The sequence below is a fragment of the Arachis hypogaea genome, chromosome 11, assembly GCF_003086295.3.
Source record: "Arachis hypogaea cultivar Tifrunner chromosome 11, arahy.Tifrunner.gnm2.J5K5, whole genome shotgun sequence".
Lineage (NCBI taxonomy): Eukaryota > Viridiplantae > Streptophyta > Magnoliopsida > Fabales > Fabaceae > Arachis > Arachis hypogaea.
The window spans coordinates 125,273,472-125,297,333 of record NC_092046.1 but is presented as its reverse complement, the minus strand read 5'-3'; the positions used below and the strand labels follow the sequence as shown (position 1 = coordinate 125,297,333).

At 39.8% G+C, this 23,862-nt stretch overlaps 1 protein-coding gene and 2 non-coding genes across 3 annotated transcripts; 1 reads left to right on the top strand and 2 right to left on the bottom strand.

The window, feature by feature from the left end:
- Positions 1-1,037: 1,037 nt before the first annotated feature.
- On the bottom strand, positions 1,038-2,771 carry LOC112721737 (pentatricopeptide repeat-containing protein At5g61370, mitochondrial-like). The gene has a single exon (XM_025772773.3). The coding sequence runs from the start codon at positions 2,550-2,552 to the stop codon at positions 1,140-1,142; it is 1,413 nt and encodes a 470-aa protein (XP_025628558.1). The 5' UTR covers positions 2,553-2,771; the 3' UTR covers positions 1,038-1,139.
- Positions 2,772-6,597: 3,826 nt separating this feature from the next.
- LOC112725593 (small nucleolar RNA R71) lies at positions 6,598-6,704 on the bottom strand. Its single transcript, XR_003164691.1, has one exon. It is a non-coding gene; the product is annotated as a small nucleolar RNA R71 (small nucleolar RNA).
- Positions 6,705-20,070: 13,366 nt separating this feature from the next.
- LOC112724675 (small nucleolar RNA R71) lies at positions 20,071-20,178 on the top strand. Its single transcript, XR_003163827.1, has one exon. It is a non-coding gene; the product is annotated as a small nucleolar RNA R71 (small nucleolar RNA).
- Positions 20,179-23,862: the final 3,684 nt, after the last annotated feature.

Sequence of the window (23,862 nt, the reverse complement as noted above, 5' to 3'; positions counted from 1 at the left end):
TATCGCAGATTATCGAATTCTGGCACACATTTCTTACCCTTGAATCGCCATAGTCCTTCTACATCCTGTCTTACTTCTCTCTATTGGTTCTTGTCGACACAGGACAACACATGACAAAAACCTGGTCATCTTTGACTTTTGAGCTTGCACTCGTCGAAACACGTTTAAGTCAATTACTTACGTACTTGAGAATCAGCTTCATATTCAATTTCTATCTCTTCCAAATTTACTTGGGTGTTTTCACTCATTTGTCGATCACTCAAGTTTGCTTCGTGCTCAGCCTCCATAATAGCAACTATTTGAGCTATATTTTCTGCATTGCCTCCTTGAGCCCTATCTCTACCAAATGTTATTCCCAACTCTTCAACATGTGAAAATGGTTTATTGTAGAGGCCATTAAAATTAGGATGGGAATGAAATTAAAAGAAATATAATTAAGCAATAAATATTAAAAAGCTTAGATAAACTTGTATTAAGAAAGTTGCTTAGAATTTACACTCTTTCTATTTATTGAAAATTTGTTGCTCCACTACAATCATTTTATCTTTGTCGTTCCAAGCAAATCTACTCCGAGCCATGCTCACCATCTCAACTATTACAAAGTATTGTCTCTTTAGCAAAATTTACCCTCGATTCAATGTGTGGATAATTCAGAGTTTAGTACTAAAAAATCTAATGATCTCGAGTATAAAATCACACAATTAAAAGTCTTATTCATCGCCACTACTTATTCAAACTCATACCGATAGTTATTACTACTAAAACTAAATTCAATAAACTTACTTAAAAGCTTAAATTCTATACAGAAGAGTAGCAATGTATAGAATTTAACCCAAAGATCCAAGCACATATTCTACGGTGATTTGAAGAAAAATTTGAAGATAATACAAAGTAAACTATGTCATTGATTGGCCAAGGTAATTCATGTCAGGAAATGAAATTACATAATTTCCCAGAATCTGGTATAAAAAATGCAGAATATGTCCAAGGCTAGAGATAGCATACAGTTAACAATTAACTAGAACAACATGCAGGAGTAGAATGCTAATCCAAGATAAGCAAGCCTTTATACTATGGAAGAGAGGGAACAGAGAACAACTACATAGATAATCAAGCCATTATAGGTGCTGTAGATTTATTTATTTATTTCTTCTCTTTTTCTTCTTCATTGAAGCAAATTTTGTTCTCATCACCTTCATTTTACTTGAAAGTTTTTTTACTTTATTTGGAGGCTTAGTTATTGTGCTGTCCTTAAGGCTGATTTTTTCTGGCCTTTTAGGTTTGAAAACTTGTGTTATTGAAGGATCCAAAACATCCCTTGAGCACTGAAGAGAGATCCCCATGCATGTGGCTTCATCCCATAGCTCTTTTCCCGTCTCAAAATCCCCTCCTCTATAAAGCTTTGGAATGAGCACATCATACACTGGTCCGTAACCACCCAGTGAACTTCTCTTCATTTTCTCAAAAAGTTCAAGAGCACGATTCACCCTTTCAACCCCAAAGAGAATACCAATCAAACTATAGTAGAACTTATGGTTTGGTACCAAACTATTTCCGATCATTTGATCCACTATATCTTTTCCTTTGCCGAATCTGCCAGTCAGAAACAACACCTTTGCTACAAGATAATAGCTGACCCAATCTGAAGCACAACCAGAATGTTTCATTTTTTTAGGTATTTGAAAAGATTCTTTAACCCTTCTGGTCTTTCCTAAACATGAGAGCAAGATGTTGTAACTGATCGAGGTTGGAAAAACCTTGTAAGACTTCATCTCCATCATTTCATTTAAGGCTTCAAGCACAAGCCTTGAAAAATTACGTCTAAGATTCCGCTCACAAAGGCATCTAAGGAATGTGTTGTAACAAATTAAATATGGGGCAACCCCATTTGATTTCATCTCTTGAATAATCCTCCTAGCTTCTTTCGCATTCCTCTGCACAGACCACCTGTAAAGGATACTTCTGTATATGCAAAGCATTGTGCTTGCAATCTTGTCTTTGTGATGCCAAACTACCCCTTCAGCCCTCTTAGGATGCCCTCTAGAACAGAGAGCATTAATGATTGCAGTAACTGTGAATTCGTCAATAGAGAACTTGTACTTGTCCAAATTCTTAAAAAAACCCAATGCCTCATCTTCTTTCCCCAATTTGACCAAAGTCTCGACTACAAGACCAAAATTCTCGGCATCCATAACTCGACCCTCCTTCTTCAGGTCTCCAAACAAGATATCCATCGCTGTGTAGTCTTTCTTTTCTGTGAAAACTCGAAGAGCGTAGTTATAATCTTTATCTTCTAACTTACAACTCAAATTCTTACTAGACCATAAGAAGAACCTGAGCAATCTCCTAGTATGTGCCTCATGCTTACAAGAATCATTAGCCTGAGTTACAAGAGATGAAGTCAAAGAATCTCTATACTTATTCAGACTAAACTCCAATTCATTTAACCCACCAACATTGCTCGTAACAACACTGCACAGCTCTTGCAACTGGAGAGGTAACGGTGTTGATATTGGGGGCAATGTGGAATAAAGTGAGATTAAAACTCTCATAATTTAACCCAAAGGGCGTTTGCAAGCAGAGTTGAGCAAGACATTCATGCTGAATTTGATTTGAGCAATTCTTCAAACAAATTATGAGCATCAGTTGTAACTCGAAATCTTCATATCAAGCACAAGGGCAGGTTAGCGAGAAAGTATGTGACTTGTTACTTTGGTATCCATCACATTCAAGTTATTCGTCGAATTAGATATTTCTAAGCTTCAGGAAAAGTTATTTTTCTCCGTTCACACTTTCTCATTGGTTGAGGCAGAGAATAGTGGAATTGCCATCCAAGCACGTTGAAATCATGGAATCGAGCCACTTCCACCTCAAAGAGGGAAGAAAGTGGAGCCTATTGGTGCCCTTTAATTTGTCCTCGCCATTGAGGTAGTCCTCGGAGTTCATGAAATCCTCCGGTACGATTCCACCTGGGACTCGTGGTCGGCGTGTTGTGGTTAACGTGAAGTAAGGATGGTTGGGTGGGGCGGGATGCTTTACCTCACACGCTTTGTCATCATGGCGCCACTCGATCTGGCCAATGAGGGGGTTGAGGCATAGTTATTAGAATCAAACCGGTAATCAACTCGGTAATACAACTGGGTCATTGGGTCATTAATTCAACCGGTTGACCTGATTACAATTAAATATAAATATAAAATTACAAAAAATCATCTTAAAATTAAAAATTCAAAAGCATGTCTTTACAAACATATTAATAACAATCAAGTATCAAAATTCTAGGGAAAAAACACAGAAAAATAATCAATAAGTTAATGATAAACAAACTAATTAAAAACTAAATTCAACTAATTATACTAAATCAATACTGCTTATGTAAGAATCAAATCCATCAATACTAAGAATCAAATCTATTCTTCAACAAATTTAGCTCACTGGTAATTTTCAACAACAAATTCAACTAAGATAATTGATGCCAGGGCATTTTGGCCAGTTTCACTGACCTTTTCTTTATGGTTTTAGGGTAGTTTCATGCACTTTCTTAGGAAATAAGCAAGTTTTGGATAGAATTTCACTTACATCTTGATTCAAGCTAACATTGTGATTTTTATATGAATTCATGAGAATTATGCATGAATTGAATGATAAATTGGATGATGCATGTCTCATAACTTGGACTAGAACCTTGATGCACTTTATTGCTTGATTTCAGGACAAAGGAAGCAAGGAAGAACCACGTTAGCAGCCACGTTAGTCTAACTAACGTGACCTCTAACGTGGAAGGGGAGCTAGCTTGCAACGTTAATGAGAAAAGTAATCGCCAATAACGTCCTCAAAGCCATCATAGCCCACGTTAATTGCCACGATAACTACATTAACGTGGTAGTTAACGTGGAAGAAGAAAAGGAAGCCAACGTTAGTGACACTCACCTTTGTCACTAACGTTGGACCAAGCTCATATTGGCCACGTTAAGAGCCACGTTAACTCAGTTAACGTGGACTCTAACGTGGGGAAACAAAAGAATGACCAACATTAGTGACACTCACCTTTTTCATTAACGTTGAGCTAAGCCACTTTGAGCCACGTTAGTTGCCACGTTAGTTCAGTTAACGTGGACTCTAACATAGAGGGAGCAAAGAATTGCCAACGTTAGTGACACTCACCTTTGTCACTAACGTTGGGATGAGCCACTATGAGCCACGTTAACTACATTAACGTGGAAGCTAACGTGAGTAAAAGGGATGATGAGCCAACGTTAGTGACACTCACCTTTGTCACTAACATTGGAGATGGCTAGCAATACCACGTTAGAAGCCACGTTAACCTAGTTAACGTGAACTCTAACGTGGGGAGTAGGGGCATTTTGGAACGTTAGTGACAAAGGTAAGCGTCACTAACGTTCTCGAAGATGTGACAAGCCTACGTTAAAGGTCACGTTAGCCACACTAACGTGAACTCTAACGTAGGGAGAAAGGAGGATTCTCAACGTTATTGGAAAAAGTAAGTCCCAATAACGTGTGCGAAGGACCAAGAGGAAACGTTAGTGGTCACGTTGATGCCACTAACGTTGAAGTTAACGTGGAGCATCCTTGGGTTAGGAACGTTAGTGAAAAAGGTGATTGTCACTAACGTTCTCGAACCCACACTTTCACTTAACGTTAACGCCACTAACGTCCTAAGCTAGAATCCCTGCCTACTTCACACTTTCTCTGCAAGTAAAGCTGAGCCCACTGAAGAAGATAACTGCTTCAACTCAAGATCCAAAGACCCATATCCAAGACTTGAAGAGCTAACTAGAAGATCAGAAGAATAGTATAAATAGGGAGAGCTTTGAACTAGAAAAAAAAAGCTTTTGGCATTATTAGAATTACTCTCTGTATTTTACTTTTTCTGCAACTTTTAGTTTAATTCTCAGAATGTACTCTCCATCTATGCTTTTCATTCCCAGAGCTATGAACAACTAAACCCCTTTCATTGGGTTAGGGAGCTCTGTTGTAATTTGATGGATCAATAATAGTTTTCATTATCCTTCTTCTCTCTTTTCTCTTGATTTTACTAGAAAGCTTTCAATCTTCATCCAATTGAGTAGTTATCTTGGAAAAGAAGCTATTCATACTTGGATCTCTTCTGAACCTTGGAAAAGGGATGAAGAGATCATGCTAGAAATGCTTTCTCATGTTGGACCAAATTGGGGTTTGGGCGGATATGGTGACATATAATTCTCCCAATACTTTGATTTGGAAATACATGTGGTATAATCAGTGACCACACTTCATCTCTTCTCATGAGCAATTAGACCAAGTAATTGGCTATTGATCTGATTTGAGAGATTGAATTACCAAGAAATTGGAATTCAATCACTTAAGATTGCCAAGGAGATCAATGAATGCATTGATTGAGGAAGAGATGAAAATGAACTTGATCCGGAGAATGCAACATCTCCTAAGCCCAATGAACTCCCCATTTCTGATCTTACCCATTCTCTTTACTTTCTACTATTTACCTTCCATAATTTATTTTCTACAATTTACTTTCCCGCCATTTAATTTCCTGCAATTCTCAACCAAATTTCTACTTAGCTCAACTAGAACATTCTTCCAATTAAAGTTACTTGAACAATCAATCCCTGTGGGATTTGACCTCACTCTATTGTGAGTTTTTACTTGACGACAATTCGGTATACTTGCCGAGGGAGATTTGTTAAAGGACAAGTTTTTGTGCATCAAGTTTATGGCGCCGTTGCCGGGGATTGATTTTGAATCAACAATGATTAAATTGGTGGATAACTAGATTGAGCATTTATTTTTATTTTGTTTGATTTAAGTTCATTTGAGTAATTTACTTTTTGTTTGGCTATTTCTTTCCCTTTCCCCTACCCATTTCTTAGTTGTTTTCAATTCAGTCACTAACCCACTAACTGTTTGATATATTGCATCACTCACACTAACAGCATTTCTGTAGAAATTATTGTCTGCATCTATCTTTCTTGCTTTTTTCTTGTTGGTTATATGACAGGTAGAAGAAGCGGGGCTTTAACTTCTTTTGATTCTAAACCTGAGAGGACCTTCCTTAGATTAAGGAGGGAAGCAAGAGGAAAGAGAGTAGTTGGTGCTGAGGAAGAGAAAGAGTACTTTGAACCAGATATGGATGAGAATATAGAGAACCATCATGAAGAAGAGGCTCACAACCATGGCAGAGAAGGTCCAGCGCATCAGGCTGGGCAAGAGAGAAGAGTTCTGGGTTCTTACATCAACCCAAACCCAGGAAACTGTGGGAGTAGCATCCAAAGGCCAACCATACATGCCAACAACTTTGAAGTAAAGCCACAACTCATCACCCTTGTTCAGAACAATTGTTCATTCGGAGGATGTGTCCAAGAAGACCCCAATCAATATCTAACCACCTTCCTGAGGATATGCGATACAGTGAAGTTTAATGGTGTTCATCCTGACACTTATAGACTACTTCTGTTCCCTTTCTCACTCAAGGACAAAACATCTAAATGGCTGGAATCCTTTCCAAAGGAGAGTTTAGCAACCTGCGAAGATGTGGTGAATAAATTCTTGGCAAGATTCTATCCTCCTCAACGGATCAACAGGTTGAGAGCTGAGGTACAAACCTTTAGGCAGCAAGATGGTGAGACTCTATATGAAGCATAGGAAAGGTTTAAGGACCTGACAAGAAGATGCCCGCCAGATATGTTTAATGAATGGGTGCAGTTGCACATTTTCTATAAAGGTCTTTCATATGAATCAAAGAAGGCAGTAGACCACTCATCCGGGGGATCTCTGAACAAGAAGAAGACCATTGAAGAAGCCATAGATGTCATTGAGACTGTAGCTGAGAATGACTATTTCTATGCTTCTGAAAGAGGCAACACTAGAGGAGTGATGGAGCTGAATAACATGGATGCACTGCTAGCTCAAAACAAGATGATTACCAAGCAATTAGCTGACCTCACCAAGAAGATAGAGAGGAATCAAGTAGCAGCAATCACCACTTCAGCAGTAACTCAAGAAGGAGTGAATGAAGAGGCAGAGGGTGATCAGAAACAAGCCAACTACATTGGAACTTCACCCAAGCAGCACCATGACCCATACTCCAAAACATATAATCCTGGTTGGAGGAACCACCCAAACTTTAGGTGGGAAAATCAACAAGATCAAGGCCAAGATCAGAGACGCCACAACCCCAGCAACAATGCAACTCACCAACATTCCACACAGAGATCATATCAGCACCCACCTAACAACACACCTCAACATCCATACCAAAGTCAAAATGGCCCTTCTCACCCCTCCAATCTCAACTCACCATCATCTGAAGATAGACTCTCCAGGATTGAGACCCTACTTGAAGGCATATGCAAGGAAATCCAAGATAGTAAGATGTTCCAAGTGGAAGTGCGATCGAACCTGCAAAATCAAGATGCTGCCATCAAGAAACTTGAGATACAAATTGGCTACCTATTCCAGCAAGCTGCTGGCCATGACCTTTGCAGCAACATTGAGTCAAGGCCAAGGGAGGAGTGTCAAGCTATCACCCTCAGAAGTGGAAAGGAATTGAATGAGACTTCCAAGCAACCACAAGAGAAAGATTCAGTTGGAAAGAAGGAGAAACAAGATGAAGTTCAAGTCCCCACCTCCAACTCACATCAAAAGGAATGAGAGCTGAAGCCATATGTTCCGAAAGTCCCATATCCTCAACAACTGAAGAAGAAGGGGGATGACATCCAGTTCTCCAGATTTTTAGAAATCTTCAAGAAATTACAGATTAACATACCCTTTGCTGAAACAATAGAGCAAATGCCGCTCTATGCCAAGTTCTTGAAGGAGTTGATGACCAAGAAGAGAAGTTGGAAGAACAACGATACTGTGATACTGACTGAAGAATGTAGTGCCATCATCCAGCATAAATTACCCCAGAAATTGAAAGATCCTGGGAGCTTCCAAATTCCTTGTATTATAGGAGAAATAACAGTGGAAAAGGCTTTATGTGATTTAGGAGCCAGCATAAATCTGATGTCTGTAGCTATGATGAGAAAAATGAGGATTGAGGAGGCCAAACCAACAAAAATGGCCTTACAACTGGCAGACCGATCATTCAAGTTTTCTTACGGCATAGTGGAAGACTTGCTAGTGAAGGTAGGAGACTTTATCTTTCCAGCAGATTTTGTAGTTGGACATGAAGGAAGGAGCTAAGGCTTCTATCATCTTGGGCAGACTGTTCTTAGCTACTGCCGGAGCTGTCATCGATGTCCAAAAGGGTGAACTTACCCTTAGACTACACAATGAAACAATGATGATCAATGTGTTCAAGGCCATGAACTACCCACAGGAACCATTGGGAGAATGTATGAGGTTGGACTCACTGGAAGATGTGGTACAAGAGACTTTTGAAGAAGAAGAACTTGAGGAGTTAACAGAAGAGGAGGAATCAGCATCAAGCGAAAAAGCTGCAACAGCTGAGGTTCAAGTTCAGGGCACAATAGAGGAGAAGAATGAAAAGAAAGAAGCACCCAAACTTGAACTAAAGGCACTGCCACCCACTCTCAAGTATGCATATCTAGGGGAAAATGAAAGTCATCCAGTGATCATAAATTCATTCCTCAGCCAATAACAAGAGGAAGAGTTACTTCAAGTATTACAAAAGCACAAGGATGCCATAGGATGGACTCTTGCTGACTTGAAGGGAATCAGTTCGGCCATATGTATGCATAAGATACTATTGGAAGATGATGCCAAACCATCCATTCAACCCCAAAGGAGGCTGAATCCAGTCATGAAGGAAGTGGTACAGAAAGAAGTCATGAAGTTGTGGTAAGGAGGAGTGATCTATCCGATCTCAGACAGCCCATGGGTCAGCCCTGTGCAAGTTGTCCCAAAAAAGGGAGGAATCACTGTAGTCCCCAATTAGAAGAACGAACTAATCCCTACAAGGACCGTCACAGGATGGCGAATGTGCATAGACTACAGAAAACTCAATGAAGCTACACGAAAAGATCATTTCCCCCTTCCCTTCATGGATCAGATGCTGGAAAGACTTGCAGGCATGCATATTACTATTTTCTCGATGGTTATTCAGGATATAACCAAATAGTGGTTGATTCAAGAGACCAAGAGAAAACCTCCTTCACCTGCCCATATGGAGTGTTTGCCTACAGGTGCATGCCATTTGGGCTATGCAATGTACCCGTAACCTTCCAATGCTGCATGCTCTCTATTTTCTCAGATATGATAGAAAAATTTATCGAAGTTTTTATGGACGACTTCTCAATATTCGGAGATTCCTTTCCTAGTTGCCTAGATCACCTGGCCCTGGTATTAAAAAGATGTCAAGAAACTAATTTGGTCTTGAACTGGGAGAAATGTCACTTTATGGTGACAAGAGGAATAGTTCTTGGTCATAAGGTTTCTAACCAAGGCATTGAGGTGGACAGAGCCAAGGTGGAACTCATTGAAAAATTACCTCCACCAAGTGATGTCAAGGCAATTAGGAGTTTTCTAGGGCATGCTGGCTTTTACAGAAGGTTTATTAAAGATTTTTCAAAAATAGCCAAGCCCTTAAGCAATCTCCTTGTATCTGATACACCATTTACCTTTGATGAAAAGTGCATGCTAGCATTCGAGAACTTGAAAAAGAGGTTGTCCTCTGCTCCTATCATTTCCCCACCTGACTGGAACCTACCATTTGAACTGATGTGCGATGCATCTGATTTCACAATTGGGACAGTGTTGGGGCAGAGGAAAGATAACTTGGTCCATGTGATATACTATGCCAGCAAAGTCCTCAATGATACTCAAAGAAACTATACCACGACTGAAAAGGAGTTGCTGGCAATAGTTTTTGCATTTGACAAGTTTAGATCATACCTCATTGGTGCCAAAGTGATTGTCTTCACAGATCACACAGCACTTAAATATTTCTTTGCCAAGCAAGAATCAAAACCAAGACTAATAAGATGGATCTTATTGTTGCAGGAATTCAATATTGAAATCAGAGACAAAAAAGGAGTGGAGAACAAGGTAGCAGATCACCTATCCAGAATCCCTCATGATAAAGGAGGAACACATGATACAAATGTAAATGAGTTCTTCCCAGATGAATAGTTGATGATGATTCACAAAGCACCCTGGTTTGCAGATACTGCCAATTTTAAAGCAACTGGGGCTTTACCTCCAGAACTCAACAAACACCAGAAAAGAAAGCTCATCAATGATGCAAAGTATTTTGTCTGGGATGAGTCATATCTCTTCAAGAAGTGTCCAGATGGAATCCTGAGAAGATGTGTTTCGGAAGAAGAGGGACGAGAGGTCTTGTGGAATTGTCACGGCTCATGCTATGGAGGCCATTTTGGAGGGGACAGAACTGCAGCCAAGGTATTACAAAGCGGATTCTTTTGGCCCACCCTTTTCAAGGATGCCAAAGAACTGGTAAAGAATTGCAATGAATGTCAAAGAACTGGAAACTTACCCAAAAGAAATGAGATGCCACAGAACTTCATCTTAGAACTGGAACTGTTTGATGTGTGGGGAATCGATTTCATGGGACTATTCCCAACCTCATGTTCAAACAAGTACATCTTGGTAGCAGTGAATTATGTTTCCAAGTGGGTAGAGGCTATTGCAACCCCAACGAATGATAACAAGGTGGTCATGAACTTCCTCAGAAAGAACATCTTTAGCCAGTTCGGAGTCCCACGAGCACTCATCAGTGATGGAGGGAGTCATTTTTGTAACAGACCACTAGAAGCTCTCCTCCTACGATACAGGGTGAAACACAAGATTGCCACACCTTACCACCCCCAAACAAGTGGGCAAACTGAGATATCTAACAAAGAGCTAAAAAGGATTCTGGAAAAGACTGTAGGAGCATCAAGAAAGGATTGGTCGAAGAAACTGGATGATGCTCTTTGGGCATACCGGACGGCATTCAAGACACCAATCGGGATGTCTCCATACTAACTGGTGTATGGAAAGGCTTGTCATCTACCATTGGAGCTGGAACACAAAACCCTCTGGGCTCTCAAGCTGCTAAATTTTGATAGCATTGCTGCTGGTGAAAAGAGGATCTTGCAGTTGCAAAAAATGGAGGAGTTCAGATCTCAAGCCTATGAAAATGCCAAGATTTATAAAGAAAAGGCAAAGAGAAGGCACGGCCTCCATTTGACACCCAGGAGCTTCGAAGAAGGACAGCAAGTGCTCCTCTACAATTCCAAATTAAGACTTTTCCCTGGGAAACTCAAATCAAGGTGGTCAGGACCCTTTCTTGTCACAAAGGTCTCGCCGTATGGACACATAGAAATCATGGAGGAAAGTTCAAAGAGGACGTTCACTGTGAACAGACAAAGGCTCAAACATTACATGGGCAACATGGGGGAAAACCCCAAAGTGAAGTATCTCCTCAAGTAATGGAGGAATCGTCGAGCTAGCGACGCTAAAAGAGCACTTCGTTGGGAGGCAACCCAACCTAAGGTAGTTTTCTTTTCATTTGCATTTTAATAAAAATCACAAGTAGTTTCCCCCGTATTGCGAGGAGCTAAGTTTGGTGTTACACACCAAAACAATACAAGAGTAAGTGTGTAATTCTAAGTTTGGTGTTCCACCAAAGATTTCAGTTAGAATCACACTACACTCCTTCAAGGGAAAATTGCTAGATCCAACCAATCAGGGGAACCACTTAACAGTAGTTAATTTCTAGTTCATAGTTGTCTTACTGATAACAACACATGAGATTTTCTGCATGTATTCAACCTGCTGTATTAGGCAAGGAACTAAGTTTGGTGTTCACACACCAACTTAAGTTCCGAAATTCACAAGCATACATGCATACTAACTATCTCTCAAGTGCTTTGGGGACAAGCAACTTCCAATAACTTTGCAGGGATTCAATCAATCTTTTGGAAAAACAGTGCACCATCATCCAAGGAAGCAGGGAAGGATGCAGAAGCTATGGAAGATGAAAACAAATGGGTAGCTGGAAGGCATCACCAAAAGGTTGTATTGTTACTTGATTCCATATGCTTGGAAATACTCAATTTGGAAGTCTGAATATGCCCTTGATTAATAGTCACTCTTTAAGCTTAATTCACTAGAATTTGATGTTTGTTTTTGCTTAGGTCTATGATTGCTAGTCAAATTGCCTGTTTTCAATTCCATCTTGCTTATTGTATGCTTGTCCTTTTTAAGCTAAATAAAAAGGGATGTTATGAAAGACCAGAGTGGAGTTCAATTTGTGGAGTAAGTTCTTAGATTTGTGGTGTAGTAATCACTTAGCTAAGTTGGTTCACCAACAAGGTGGGAAGGCAACTATCTGTCCTAAATCATATGCTTGAAACACACCCCATGAGACTAGCTAAATAATAAGATCCTAATAAGAAAAAGGAAAAGAACAATAAGAGTTGAAAAAGAAAGAAAAGTTAATAAAGAATAAGGCTAGGCACCAAGGGCTTGAATCTTGAGGGATGTGTCTGTGGTGTTCTTGTACCAAGGATCTGCTTGGATGAATAAGTTCTTAGGAGTGCTTCATCACTTGGTAACTTGGGTTAACTAACCCGGGATTATCAACTGAAAATCTACTATCAAGAGCAACCTTGCTACAGAACATTTAGTAACCCAAAGAGGTGCTGGACACCAAGACCTCAAGGGAAGAAAATAACAAACCATGTGCCTATGGTGTGCATGTATGGGGGAGAGAGACTTGAGGGAGTAAGTCCTTAGGGGTGCTTCAACACCTAGCACCTTGAACCAACTGGTTCGGGAGTATTGGCTGAAAGCTTATTTTAAAGAGTCGCCCCCTCACAGAGCACTTAGCCTAAGGATGCAATAGACCTTGGAAAGACAAAGGAATCAATGAATAACAGTCTCAAAGGGTGCAATCAAGTGAGTATTCCAAGGCATGATAAAGGTCTGAAAGCCAGTAAAGGAATGAACCTAAGTTGCTATGCATGAAACCCCATAAAACCAAGAACATGACTTCCACAATAATGATTCATTCATCTTGTCATTTCATTCATCATTCTCTTGTTCTAGTACTTGCTTAGGGACAAGCAAGCTTTAAGTTTGGTGTTGTGATGCCAGGGCATTTTGGCCAGTTTCACTGACCTTTTCTTTATGGTTTTAGGGTAGTTTCATGCACTTTCTTAGAAAATAAACAAGTTTTGGGTAGAATTTCACTTACATCTTGATTCAAGCTAACATTGTGATTTTTATATGAATTCATGAGAATTACGCATGAATTGAATGATAAATTGGATGATGCATGTCTTATAACTTGGACTAGAACTTTGATGTACTTTATTGCTTGATTTCAGGACAAAGGAAGCAAGGAAGAACCACGTTAGCAGCCATGTTAGTCTAACTAACGTGACCTCTAACGTGGAAGGGGAGCTAGCTTGCAACGTTAATGAGAAAAGTAATCGCCAATAACGTCCTCGAAGCCATCATAGCTGGTGCACGAAATTGTGATACATATCCATGGCTTCAAAGGCCTGGTGCTCTGATCTTAATTCATAATTGTCACAACTTCGATACAACTAACCAGCAAGTGCACTGGGTCGTCCAAGTAATACCTTACGTGAGTAAGGGTCGAATCCCACGGAGATTGTTGGTATGAAGCAAGCTATGGTCACCTTGTAAATCTCAGTCAGGCGGATATAAAACAGTTATGTGGTTTTCGAATATTAATTAATAAGATAGGGATAGAAATACTTATGTAAATCATTGGTAGGAATTTCAGATAAGCGAATGGGGATGCTTTTCGTTCCTCTGAACCTCTGCTTTCCTGCTATCTTCATCCAATCAGTCTTACTCCTTTCCATGGCTGGCTTTATGTGATACATCACCACTGTCAATGGCTACTTTCGGTCATCTCTCGGGAAAATGATCCAATGCCCTGTCACGGCACGGCTAATCGTCTGGAGGCATCACCCTTGCCAATGGCTTCATCTTATCCTCTCAGTGAATAATATGCTCACGCACCCTGTCACGGCACGGCTATTCATCTGTCGGTTCTCGATCATGCTGGAATAGGATTTACTATCCTTTTGCGTCTGTCACTAACGCCCTGCAATCGCGAGTTAGGAGCTCGTCACAGTCATTCAATCATTGAATCCTACTCGGAATACCACAGACAAGGTTTAGACCTTCCGGATTCTCTTGAATGCCGCCATCATTCTAGCTTACGCCACGAAGATTCTGGTTAGGAGATCTAAGAGATATTCATTCTAGCTTAATTCATGTAGAACAGAAGTGTTTGTCAGGCACGCGTTCATAAGGGGGAAGGATGATGAGCGTCACACATAATCATCACCTTCATCACGTTCTTGGGTGCGAATGGATATCTTAGAAGCGAAATAAGAAGAATTGAATAGAAAACAGTAGTACTTGCATTAATCTTTGAGGAACAGCAGAGCTCCACACCTTAATCTATGGAGTGTAGAAACTCTACCGTTGAAAATACATAAGTGAGAGGTCCAGGCATGGCCGAGATGGCCAGCCCCCTAAACGAGATCACAGGATCAAAATACAATCCAGGATGCCTAATACAATAGTAAGAGGTCCTATTTATAATAAACTAGCTACTAGGGTTTACATGAGTAAGTAATTGATGCATAAATCCACTTCCGGGGTCCACTTGGTGTGTGTTGGGCTGAGCTTAAGTGTAGCACGTGCAGAGGCCATTTGTGGAGTTGAACGCCAGTTTCTGTGCCAGTTTGGGCGTTCAACTCTGGTTTTGGATCCTTTTCTGGCGCTGGACGCCAGATTTGGGCAGAAGGCTGGCGTTGAACGCCAGTTTACGTCGTCAATTCTTGGCCAAAGTATAGACTATTATATATTTCTGGAAATCCCTGGATGTCTACTTTCCAACGCAATTGGAAGCGCACCATTTCGAGTTCTGTAGCTCTAGAAAATCCACTTTGAGTGCAGGGAGGTTAGAATCCAACAGCATCAGCAGTCCTTTTTCAACCTCTGAATCTGATTTCTGCTCAAGTCCCTCAATTTCAGCCAGAAAATACCTGAAATCACAGAAAAACACACAAACTCATAGTAAAGTCCAGAAATGTGAATTTAACACAAAATCTATTAAAAACATCCTTAAAAGTAGCTAGATCCTACTAAAAACATACTAAAAACAATGTCAAAAAGCGTATAAATTATCCGCTCATCACAACACCAAACTTAAATTGTTGCTTGTCCCCAAGCAACTGAAAATCAAAATAGGATAAAAAGAATAGAATATACTATAAATTCCAAACTATCAATGAAACAGAGCTTCAATCATATGAGCGGGACTTATAGCTTTTTGCCTCTTGAATAGTTTTGGCATCTCACTTTATCCATTGAGGTTCAGAATGATTGGCATCTATAGGAACTTCAGATTTCGAATAGTGTTATTGACTCTCTTAGTTCAGTATGATGATTCTTGAACACAGCTTCTTTATGAGTCTTGGCCGTGGCCCTAAGCACTTTGTTTTCCAGTATTACCACCGGATACATAAATGCCACAGACACATAATTGGGTGAACCTTTTCAGATTGTGACTCAGCTTTGCTAAAGTCCCCAATTAGAGGTGTCCAGGGTTCTTAAGCACACTCTTTTTTTTTGCTTTGGACCTTGACTTTAACCGCTCAGTCTCAAGTTTTCACTTGACACCTACACGCCACAAGCACATGGTTAGGGACAGCTTGGTTTAGCCGCTTAGACCAGGATTTTATTCCTTTAGGCCCTCCTATCCACTGATGCTCAAAGGCTTGGGATCCTTTTTATTTGCCCTTGCCTTTTGGTTTTAAGGGTTATTGGCTTTTTCTGCTTGCTTTTTCTTTTTCTTTCTATATTTTTTTTTTCGCCTATTTTTTTCTTTTTTCTTCTTTTTTTTTTCTCTGCAAGCTTTGTTCTTTGCTGCTTTTTCTTGCTTCAAGAATCATTTTTATGATTTTTCAGATTATCGAATAACATGTCTCCTAGTCATCATTCTTTCAAGAGCCAACATATTTAACATTCTTAAACAACAACTTCAAAAGACATATGCACTGTTCAAGCATACATTCAGAAAACAAGAAGCATTGTCACCACATCAATATAATTAAACTAAGTTCAAGGATAAATTCGAAACTCATGTACTTCTTGTTCTTTTGAATTAAAACATTTTTCATTTAAGAGAGGTGATGGATTCATAGGACATTCATATCTTTAAGACAAAGTTACTAACTACTAATGATCATGTAATGAAGGCACAAACATAGATAAGCACATAACATAGAAAACGAAAAACAGAGAAAGCAAAAACAAGGAATGAATCCACCTTAGTGATGGTGGCGTTTCCTTCTTGAGGAACCAATGATGTCCTTGAGCTCTTCTATGTCTCTTCCTTGTCTTTGTTGCTCCTCCCTCATTGCTTTTTGATCTTCTCTTATTTCATGAAGCATGATGGAGTGCTCTTGATGTTCCACCCTTAGTTGTCCCATATTGGAACTCAATTCTTCTAGGGAGGTGTTGATGTGCTCCCAATAGTTTTGTGGAGGAAAGTGCATTTGAGGCATTTCCGGAATCTCATGGTGATGAGCTTCTTGCGCCTCTTGAACTCCATGACTGGGCTCTCTTGCTTGCTCCATCTTTTTCTTAGTGATGGGCTTTTCCTCTTTAATGAGGATATCTCCCTCTATGTCAATCCCATCTGAATTGCATAGGTGGCAAATGAGGTGAGGAAAGGCTAACCTTGCCATGGTGGAGAACTTGTCAGCCACCTTGTAGAGTTCTTGAGGTATAATCTCATGAACTTCCACCTCTTCTCCAATCATGATGCTATGGATCATGATGGCCCGGTCTATAGTAACTTCAGACCGGTTGCTAGTGGGAATGATTGAGCATTGAATAAACTCCAACCATTCTCTAGCTATAGGCTTGAGGTCCAATCTTCTTAGTTGAACCGGCTTGCCTTTGGAGTCAATCTTCCATTGAGCTCCTTCTACACATATGTCCATAAGGACTTGGTCCAACCTTTGATCAAAGTTGACTCTCCTTGTGTAGGGGCATGCGTTCTCTTCCATGTATGGCAAGTTGAATGCCAACCTCACATTTTCCGGACTAAAATCTAAGTATTTCCCCCGAACCATTGTAACATAGTTCTTTGGATCCAGGTTCTTACTTTGATCATGGTTCTTGGTGATCCATGCATTGGCATAGAACTCTTGAACCATTAGGATGCCGACTTGTTGGATGGGATTTGTTAGAACTTCCCAACCTCTTCTTTGAATTTCATGTCGGATCTCCAGATACTCATTTCTTTTGAGTTTAAAAGGGACCTCAGGGATCACCTTCTTCTTGGCCACAACATCATAGAAGTGGTCTTGATGGGCTTTGGAGATGAACCTTTCCATCTCCCATGACTCGGATGTGGAAGCTTTTGTCTTCCCTTTCCCTCTTCTAGAGGATTCTCCGGTCTTAGATGCCATCAATGGTAATGGAAAAACAAAAAAGCTATGCTTTTACCACACCAAACTTAGAATATTGCTCGCCCTCGAGCAATAAACAAAAGAATAGAAGAAGAAGAAGAAGAAATATGGAGAGGGAGAGGGAGATGTGGTTTCGGCCAAGAGGAGTGTAGAGGGGTGTGTTGTGTGAATTTGAAGAAGAATGGATGGCTTTATATAGGGAAGGGAGGGGGGTTAAGGTTCGGCCATATGGGTGGGTTTGGGTGGGAAATTGGTTTTGAATTTTGAAGGTAGGTGGAGTTTATGAGGTAGGTTTATGGGGAAGAGTGGGTGGATGTGAGTGGTGAAGGTTTAATGGGGAAGAGAGATTGAGGTGATTGGTGAAGGGCTTTTAGGGAAGAGTGTTTATGGGGTTGTGTGAAAGAGAGTGGTGAGAAGAAGTGAGTGGAGGTAGGTGGGGATCCTGTGGGGCCCACAGATCCTGAGTGGATCCTGTGGGGTCCACAGATCCTAAGGTTTTCAAGGATTTACATCCCTGCACCCCTTAGGCATGTAAAAATGCCTTTGTATCCAACTCTGGGCATTCAGCGCCAGGTTGGTGGCCATTTTGGGCGTTCAACGCCCATTTGTGTGCCATTTCTGGCGTTGAACGCCAGAACCATGCCTGTTCTGGCGTTCAACGCCCAGAAGCTGCCCATTTTGGGCGTTCAGCGCCAGAACCATGCTCTGTTCTGGCGCTGAACGCCAGACAGATGCTCCTCCAGGGTGTGATTTTTCTTCTGCTGTTTTTTATTCCGTTTTCAATTTTTCTATTTATTTTGTGACTCCACATGATCATGAACCTAAGAAAACACGAAAAACAATAAAAATAAGAATTAGATAAACATTGGGTTGCCTCCCAACAAGCGCTTCTTTAATGTCAATAGCTTGACAGTGGGCTCTCATGGAGCCTCACAGATGTGCAGAGCTTTGTTGAGACTCTCCAACACCAAACTTAGAGTTTGGATATGGGAGTTCAACACCAAACTTAGAGTTTGGTTGTGGCCTCCCAACACCAAACTTAGAGTTTAACTGTGGGGGTTCTGGTTGACTCTGCTTTGAGAGAAGCTTTTCAAGCTTCCTCTCCATGGTTGCAGAGGGAGATCCTTGAGTTTTGAATACAAGGGGGTTCTCATTCCATTGAAGGACTATTTCACCTCTGTCAACATCAATCACAGCTCTTGCTGTGGCCAGGAAAGGTCTTCCTAGGATGATGGATTCATCCTCTTCCTTTCCAGTATCCAGGACTATGAAATCAGCAGGGATGTAAAGGCCTTCAACCTTTACTAACACGTCCTCTACTTGTCCATAAGCCTGTTTTCTTGAGCTGTCTGCCATCTCTAATGAGATTTTAGCAGCTTGCACCCCCATAGATTCCCAGTTTCTCTATTACAGAGAGGGGCATGAGGTTTATTCCTGAACCAAGGTCACACAGAGCCTTAAAGATCATGGTGCCTATGGTACAGGGTATTATGAACTTTCCAGGATCCTGTCTCTTCTGAGGCAATGTCAGTTGATCCAGATCACTTAGTTCATTGATGAACAAGGGAGGTTCAACTTCCCAAGCATCAATGCCAAACAATTTGGCATTCAGCTTCATGATTGCACCAAGAAACTTGGCAGTTTGCTCTTTAGTGACATCCTCATTCTCTTCAGAAGAGGAATACTCATCAGAGCTCATGAAGGGCATAAGGAGGTTCAATGGAATCTCTATGGTCTCTAGATGAGTCTCAGATTCCTTTGGTTCCTCAGAGGGAAGCTCCTTATTGACCACTGGACGTCCCAGGAGGTCTTCTTCCTTGGGATTCACGTCCTCTCCTCTCCTCACAGGTTCGGCCATGGCGCTTATGTCAATGGCCTTGCACTCTCCTTTTGGATTATCTTCTGTATTGCTTGGGAGAGTACTAGGAGGGATTTCAGTGATCCTTTTACTTAGCTGGCCCACTTGTGCTTCCAGATTTCTAATGGAAGACCTTGTTTCATTCATGAAACTTACAGTGGCCTTAGATAGATCAGAGACTAGATTTGCTAAATTAGAAGCATTTTGTTCAGAGTTCTCTGTCTGTTGCTGAGTTGATGATGGAAAAGGCTTGCTATTGCTAAACCTGTTTCTTCCACCATTATTAAAGCCTTGTTGAGGCTTTTGATCCTTCCATGAGAAATTTGGATGATTTCTCCATGTTGAGTTATAGGTGTTTCCATAAGGTTCACCTAAGTAATTTACCTCTGCTATTGCAGGGTTCTCAGGATCATAAGCTTCTTCTTCAGAAGAAGCCTCTTGAGTACTGTTGGATGCAGCTTGCATTCCATGCAGACTCTGAGAGATCATATTGACTTGCTGAGTCAATATTTTATTCTGAGCCAATATGGCATTCAGAGTATCAACTTCAAGAACTCCCTTCTTCATAGGCGTCCCATTACTCACAGGATTCCTTTCAGAAGTGTACATGAACTGGTTATTAGCAACCATGTCAATGAGTTCTTGAGCTTCTGCAGGCGTTTTCTTTAGGTGAATGGATCCACCTGCAGAGGTGTCCAGTGACATCTTTGATAGCTCAGATAAACCATCATAGAATATATCCAGGATGGTCCATTCTGAAAGCATGTCAGAAGGACACTTTTTGGTCAACTGTTTGTATCTTTCCCAAGCTTCATAGAGGGATTCACCTTCTTTCTGTCTGAAGGTTTGAACATCAGCTCTAAGCTTGCTCAGCTTTTGAGGAGGAAAGTACTTGGCTAAGAAAGCCGTGACCAGCTTATCCCAAGAGTTCAGGCTGTCTTTAGGTTGAGAATCCAACCATAATCTAGCTCTGTCTCTTACAGCAAAAGGGAAAAGCATGAGCCTGTAGACTTCAGGATCTACTCCATTAGTCTTAACAGTATCACATATCTGCAAGAATTCAGTTAAGAACTGAAAAGGATCTTCAGATGGAAGTCCATGAAACTTGCAGTTCTGCTGCATCAGAGAAACTAATTGAGGTTTCAGCTCAAAGTTGTTTGCTCCAATGGCAGGAATGGAGATGCTTCTTCCATGTAAATTGGAATTAGGTGCAGTAAAGTCACCAAGCATCTTCCTTACATTATTATTATTTTCGGCTGCCATCTCCTTTTCCTGTTCGAAAATTTCTGAAAGGTTATCTCTGGATTGTTGTATTTTAGCTTCTCTTAATTTTCTCTTCAGAGTCCTTTCAGGTTCTGGATCTGCTTCCACAAGAATGTTCTTATCCTTGCTCCTGCTCATATGACAAAGAAGAAGGCACAGAAAAATACTAATAATAATAGAGATCCTTTATACCACAGTATAGGGATCCCTTTGTGAGTGGAAGAAAAGAGGGGGAGACAAATAATGTGATGTAAAGGAAGAAATGCAACTGTACGGATGGAAGAGATGTGAGATGAGATGTTAGGATATGAATGAATAAATAGAATAGGATGGGGGAGGGATAATTTTCGAAAATTATTTTGAAAAAGAGTTAGTGATTTTTGAAAATAGTTTTTGAAAAATGTTTAGTATTTTTTTTTTCGAAAATTTTTGAAATAAAAATAATTAGTTAATTAAAAAGAGATTTTTGAAAAAAGGGGGAGATATTTTCGAAAATTAGAGAGAGAGAGTTAGTTAGGTGGTTTTAAGAAACAAACAAAAAGTTAGTTAGTTAGTTGAAACAAATTTTGAAAAGATAAGAAGTTAGGAAGTTAGAAAAGATGTTTTGAAAAGATATTTTTTTTTGAAAAAGACAAGATAAGAAGATATTTTAGAAACTAATTTTGAAAAAGATTTGATTTTTAAAATCTCAATTAATGACTTGATTCATAAGAAATCTCAAGATATGATTTTAAAGTTTGAATCTTTCTTAACAAGGAAGTAACAAACTTCAAATTTTTGAATCAAAACATTAATTGATTATGTTATTTTCGAAAATTTGATATAAAAATAAGAAAATGTTTTTTGAAAAATATTTTTGGAATTTTCGAAAATAACTAAGAATTTTGAAAAAGATTTGATTTTTGAAAAAGATTTTGAAAGAGATAAGATTTTCAAATTGAAAATTTGATTTGACTCATAAGAAACAATTTGATTTTAAAAATTTTTGAAAAAGTCAACTCAAATTTTCGAATTTGATGAGAGAAAAAGGGCAAGATATTTTTTTGATTTTTGAAATTTTTATGAAAAACATGAAAATTATGCAATGCATGAAATTTTTAGATCAAAACAATGAATGCATGCAAGAATGCTATGAATGTCAAGATGAACACCAAGAACACTATGAATGTCAAGATGAACATCATAGACACAATTTTGAAAAATTTTTAATGCAAATAAAACATGCAAGACACCAAACATAGAATTCTTTAATGCTTAGACACTAAGAATTCAAGAATGCATATGATAAACATGGAAAGACACAAAACAAAAAATCATCAAGATCAAACAAGAAGACTTACCAAGAACAACTTGAAGATCATGAAGAACACTATGAATGCATGAAATTTTCGAAAAGATGCAAGATGCATATGCAAGTGACACCAAACTTATAATGTGACTCAAGACTCAAACAAGAAACACAAAATATTTTTGATTTTTATGATTTTCTAATTTTTTTTTTGGATTTTTCTTCGAAAATAATATGAAAAAGAAAAAATAAGGATTCCAAAATTTTTAATATGAATTCCAGGAATCTTGCCATGTTAGTCTAAAGCTTCAGTCCAGGAATTAGACATGGCTCACTAGCCAGCCAAGCTTTCAATGAAAGCTCCAGTCCAAAACACTAGACATGGCCAATGGCCAGCCAAGCTTTAGTCTTTAACACGAGAGTATATTGCTCTTTGATAACAAATTGCAAGCCTCAGTCCAAAAGAATTTAGACATGGCTTTACAGCTAGCCAGGCTTCTCATGCTTCATGAAACACTAGAATTCATTCTTAAAAATTTTGAATAAATTTTTGAAAACATTTTTAATTTTTTCGAAAACAGATGAGAAAAGTTTTGAAATATTTTTGAAAAATTTTTGAAAATAAAATAAAAAGAAAATTACCTAATCTGAGCAACAAGATGAACCGTCAGTTGTCCAAACTCGAACAATCCCTGGCAACGGCGCCAAAAACTTGGTGCACGAAATTGTGATACATATCCATGGCTTCAAAGGCCTGGTGCTCTGATCTTAATTCATAATTGTCACAACTTCGATACAACTAACCAGCAAGTGCACTGGGTCGTCCAAGTAATACCTTACGTGAGTAAGGGTCGAATCCCACGGAGATTGTTGGTATGAAGCAAGCTATGGTCACCTTGTAAATCTCAGTCAGGCGGATATAAAACAGTTATGTGGTTTTCGAATATTAATTAATAAGATAGGGATAGAAATACTTATGTAAATCATTGGTAGGAATTTCAGATAAGCGAATGGGGATGCTTTTCGTTCCTCTGAACCTCTGCTTTCCTGCTATCTTCATCCAATCAGTCTTACTCCTTTCCATGGCTGGCTTTATGTGATACATCACCACTGTCAATGGCTACTTTCGGTCATCTCTCGGGAAAATGATCCAATGCCCTGTCACGGCACGGCTAATCGTCTGGAGGCATCACCCTTGCCAATGGCTTCATCTTATCCTCTCAGTGAATAATATGCTCACGCACCCTGTCACGGCACGGCTATTCATCTGTCGGTTCTCGATCATGCTAGAATAGGATTTACTATCCTTTTGCATCTGTCACTAACGCCCTGCAATCGCGAGTTAGGAGCTCGTCACAGTCATTCAATCATTAAATCCTACTCGGAATACCACAGACAAGGTTTAGACCTTCCGGATTCTCTTGAATGCCGCCATCATTCTAGCTTACGCCACGAAGATTCTGGTTAGGAGATCTAAGAGATATTCATTCTAGCTTAATTCATGTAGAACAGAAGTGTTTGTCAGGCACGCGTTCATAAGGGGGAAGGATGATGAGCGTCACACATAATCATCACCTTCATCACGTTCTTGGGTGCGAATGGATATCTTAGAAGCGAAATAAGAAGAATTGAATAGAAAACAGTAGTACTTGCATTAATCTTTGAGGAACAGCAGAGCTCCACACCTTAATCTATGGAGTGTAGAAACTCTACCGTTGAAAATACATAAGTGAGAGGTCCAGGCATGGCCGAGATGGCCAGCCCCCTAAACGAGATCACAGGATCAAAATACAATCCAGGATGCCTAATACAATAGTAAGAGGTCCTATTTATAATAAACTAGCTACTAGGGTTTACATGAGTAAGTAATTGATGCATAAATCCACTTCCGGGGCCCACTTGGTGTGTGTTTGGGCTGAGCTTAAGTGTAGCACGTGCAGAGGCCATTTGTGGAGTTGAACGCCAGTTTCTGTGCCAGTTTGAGCGTTCAACTCTGGTTT

Bases quoted from the DNA above. Each gene is read 5' to 3' on its own strand.
- LOC112721737 (XM_025772773.3), bottom strand. From the start codon at position 2,552: ATGAGAGTTTTAATCTCACTTTATTCCACATTGCCCCCAATATCAACA.